Source organism: Sinocyclocheilus grahami, unplaced genomic scaffold, assembly GCF_001515645.1.
Source record: "Sinocyclocheilus grahami isolate Dianchi unplaced genomic scaffold, SAMN03320097.WGS_v1.1 scaffold983.1, whole genome shotgun sequence".
NCBI classification, from domain to species: Eukaryota; Metazoa; Chordata; class Actinopteri; order Cypriniformes; family Cyprinidae; genus Sinocyclocheilus; species Sinocyclocheilus grahami.
In genome coordinates this window covers 362,575-366,631 of record NW_015506162.1, presented here as the reverse complement: position 1 = coordinate 366,631, position 4,057 = coordinate 362,575, and the positions used below count along the sequence as shown (strand labels likewise).

The 4,057-nt window shown below is 39.4% G+C and overlaps 1 protein-coding gene across 1 annotated transcript in view; it reads left to right on the top strand.

Annotated features, from left to right (window-relative positions):
• LOC107565137 (thymosin beta-a-like) overlaps window positions 1-4,057 on the top strand; it is a 4,063-nt gene continuing 6 nt past the window's right edge. Inside the window, exons 1-3 of the mRNA XM_016250349.1 lie at window positions 1-98; window positions 1,594-1,703; window positions 3,755-4,057. The exon at window positions 3,755-4,057 is cut by the window's right edge and continues 6 nt beyond it. Of these exons, the coding sequence (XP_016105835.1) occupies window positions 1,604-1,703; window positions 3,755-3,795 (141 nt within the window). The 5' untranslated portion in view covers window positions 1-98; window positions 1,594-1,603 and the 3' untranslated portion in view covers window positions 3,796-4,057. The remainder of the gene's footprint in view (window positions 99-1,593; window positions 1,704-3,754) is intronic.

The window sequence follows — 4,057 nt, the reverse complement described above, 5'->3', positions numbered from 1 at the left end:
TGTGCACCGGGGTGTATTTAAAGCAGCTGCCCACCTTGAGCAGCACAGAGATCGAGTCCAGCATATCTAGTGTACTACAGCTCCGAGGCCAGCGCCAGGTGAGGCTCTTAAATACACCATCATGCGTTTGTTTAATCCGGGAAAGATTCTGCTGTACTATATCATATTATTTTGCATACTGGTCCAGATACTACTAATGCAGTCTAAATAAAGACGGACGCTTCTCTTTAAAAGTGTGCAGGAGCATTATACAATTGCAAAATTGATACAATATGCGCTTACATTTCATTATACATTTAATATGGAGGGACAATATAAAATCAGGACAGCATATGTTTGTGCGCTTGCAGTGTACTTGATTAACGCACTAGTTTGTGGCGTCGTGAGTGTGTGTGTGTGTGTGTGAGAGAGAGAGAGAGAGTGTGTGTGTGTGTGTGTGGTTTGCGCAGTCTGTCATTAATTCTTATGGGGCATTAATGCGCTAAACACAGTTATAAAACCCCAGATGCGGCAAAGCTCGATTGGAACGTTTCAAACATTCAAATGTTTCAAGTATTTGGCAGTGTTGCAGAATCCCAGAGATTTGGCGCGAGTCAGCTGGGTGTGGTGAAGACGTGAGGAATTGATCGTGATCTTATAAAGCATGGGCTCATGCAGTGGTCATGTGCACACTGCCCTGCGAAGATCAGTTCTTCTTTGTTTACTATATTTGTGTGTGCATAAGACTGTTCTGATATTCTGTTCAGACTAATGTGAGAAAACATTCAATACATGAATAATTTGATTTGCTAAACTAAAATGTGTTCACTTATCTCTCTCTCTCTCTCTCTCTCTCTCTCTCTCTCTTTTAATGAGATCTGACATTAAGTTGCAAGAAAAAAGTGAATATGATCTGGCCCTATTCAAGTTATATTAAGTGATGACTTGAATACAACAGTTAATTCAGAATATTTAGTGTTGCTAAGACAAGGTGGCAACATAAAGCATGCTTACTTTAATGAGAAATCTTCTGTTTACGTGATAGTAGCTGCACTGGGGGATTCTGTGAAATGATCTCTCTGTAACTTCAGCGTTATGCTGACTTGATCTGTTAAACACACAAGCATTAAGCTCCAGCGCACTCCTGGTCTCTGTAAATATGCAAAAAGCGAGGAAAACAACCCGTTTGAGTAGAGTGTAATTTTAGGCCAGTGATTTTACTGTAGCTCTGGCTGATAAGAGCTTACATAAACACACATCTGAGGACAGGGTGTGTCGACGTGTTCATACACGGTCACCAAAACTTCAGCTCACACCTTTGAGGAAACGGGTCTTGGGGAGTTAAACGCACTTCTGCTTTTCAGAATGTGGTTCAAGCATGAGCGAGATGCCGTTGCATGCTTTGCCAGCTCTGTGTGAGAAAGATGCCGAGAGCAAAAGAATCACAAGTACTGTCCAAACACTCATTTGGATTGACCGTTATTGCATTAGAATGCCGATAAGTTGATTGATTGGTTTTGATTTGCAAATAGTTTTATTGAAGACGATATAAAGCAAACACTGCATGTAGAGACGGACACTGCCATTAACTTTCAATGACTCGAATTCTCACAGACTCTCCAAAATGAGCGACAACCCCGTTAATGAAGAGGTGCAGCAGTTTGACAAGAGATGCCTAAAGAAGACGAACACGGAGGAGAAGAACACTCTGCCCACTAAAGCAGGTGAGCGGGTTTGGCAGCCTCTCCCTCATGATTCATTGTTCCCAGCTCACCCTTGCACAGTCTTGTGCTGATTTGACACGGCAAAGCAAACACACGCGCACAGACACACTCACTCACACACAGACACACACAGAGACACACTCACTCACACACAGACACACACACACACACGCACAGAGACACACAGAGACACACTCACTCACACACACACACAGAGACACACTCACTCACTCACACACACACAGAGACACACACACACACACACACACAAAGACACACACACACTTCAGAGATAAGACCGTCTGACGCCTTCACCTGCGGCTGAGCTAAAACAAAGGACAAAGGAACGGATCATAAAGAAAGCTAGTTATGGATTAGGTCAGCTTCATTAAGGAATATTATATTATTACATAATATTGATGTAACACTCCTCCTTGCAGGTGTAAAATGTAACTGCAGGGAATGAGAAGATCAGATCCAGACACACTCCAGTGCATATGACTTAGATTTATCTCTTTGTTTTCTTCAAGCATTGCCTTTGATATTTAAATTCAGCAGGGTTATTATAGACAATTAAAATTAAACCATAAAAAATATTTAGTTCAGCTATTTGCCAAAGCAACATTTCTCCTTTTGTTTAACTTTAAGTACTTAACTAAAACTATAAAACTTGTTCATAAAAACTATATAGACATATATATATATATATATCTCATAAAATACAAAAGAATTTCTAAAACTTATTAAAATGAACAGAAAATATAAAAATTGCTTTAATATATGCATAAAAGCTATAATAATATCTCCGTGATACTGAAATAACACTAGTCTTCAGGACCCAGACACTCAGACCCAAATCACCAGATATAACGATAATCATAATAATTTAAAACCTTTTTTTTACATTAGTTTTTGATCGTGTGTGTTTTGTTGCTGTAGGTGCTGGTCATTTTCAAATTTTTTCTCGTATGTTAGTAGATGATTTAATGTTGTCTGTAATAATGATGATTATATTGTTTTATTATATTGTTCAGCACTGTTGTTGTATAGACACATCTTCTGTTCGAAACATTCAAATGGTTTCCACAGTTTGTTTTGTATGTGTGTGTTTGACAAAGTCGTCATTTGTTTTTCTCGTGCAGTGGAGGTAATTCAGTAAGCAGTATTTACATCTCAATTTGCATGTACATTTTCCTCAAAGAAAACATGATGCATAAATAAACCGGGAAATACCTTGCAGATCTGGATGCGCTGGCACTGTAATGATAATGTAAAGTGCTCTAATATAACTCATGCTCTCTAACAGCGTTGGATGTCTGCCGCTCAGCTGATCAATAACGAGACGTTCCGGAGGACTGCAGCTAGCAAACACTCTCCAAATCTGGTTTTTAATATAAGAGCTGTTTCTAACTTGAATGAGCAAAATGTCTTGTTATACTGCTTCATATTGCAGTCTGGTGTTTATCATATTATTTTAATTTATTATCATAATCACAAACACACTGGTTTGTAGCAACAACAAAAAAATAGTTCTACCGTTTACGGCATTTTGTTATTCTAATGAATCGTAACTCAGAAAGTAGTGTTGAAAAATGAGGTGGATAAACATTAGATAAACACTTCGATTACTTTAAAGGCGCAATATGTAAGACTAATAAATCATTAGCTCATCCATGAACATGATTTCTGCCCGAGTCCCGTCGGATTGCATCGGCTGCGAGGATGAAGACCACAACTCCCATGAGCCTATTTCTAAACCTTCAACTAAACCTTTGCCTATTTTGAATACGCGCCCTCCAGCAGCGAAAATTACATACTGTGCCTTTAAGGAATTACTTTGCATAAAACACTGTGATATGGAACAGGTAGCATTTATTGTCTCATGCCACACTTTACCCTGGGTTTGCATGTTTGTGGCGGTTTTTAGCCCGGGGTTAAGCAACACTTCACAGTTGTAATGAGAGGGGAACAGTTAGTGTGTCTGTTTCTCTTGAATTCTCTCCACACTCCTGTGTTGACTCTCTGACGGATCTCATGTGCTGCTTTCACAGATATCGAGCAGGAGAAGAAGGCTGCAGAGGGGGGCAAATGAACGCAAGCCGTGCCGCTCTCCGCTCCTGCATAACCCCAATCATTTATCAATCTACTGGCATTTCTAAAACCATGTGAGCTGCAGAATCATGTATGTAACTGGAACCGTGGATATTTTCGATCTTCTGATCATGTGTGATTTCGAGAGAAGATGGTGATTTGGCAGTAAACGAGCACATTTCTGTATCTGTAACAATCGCTGCTCGCATCAGTCAAATAACATGTGAGATGATATTTTTGTTTAATAAATGATAATAAAAACT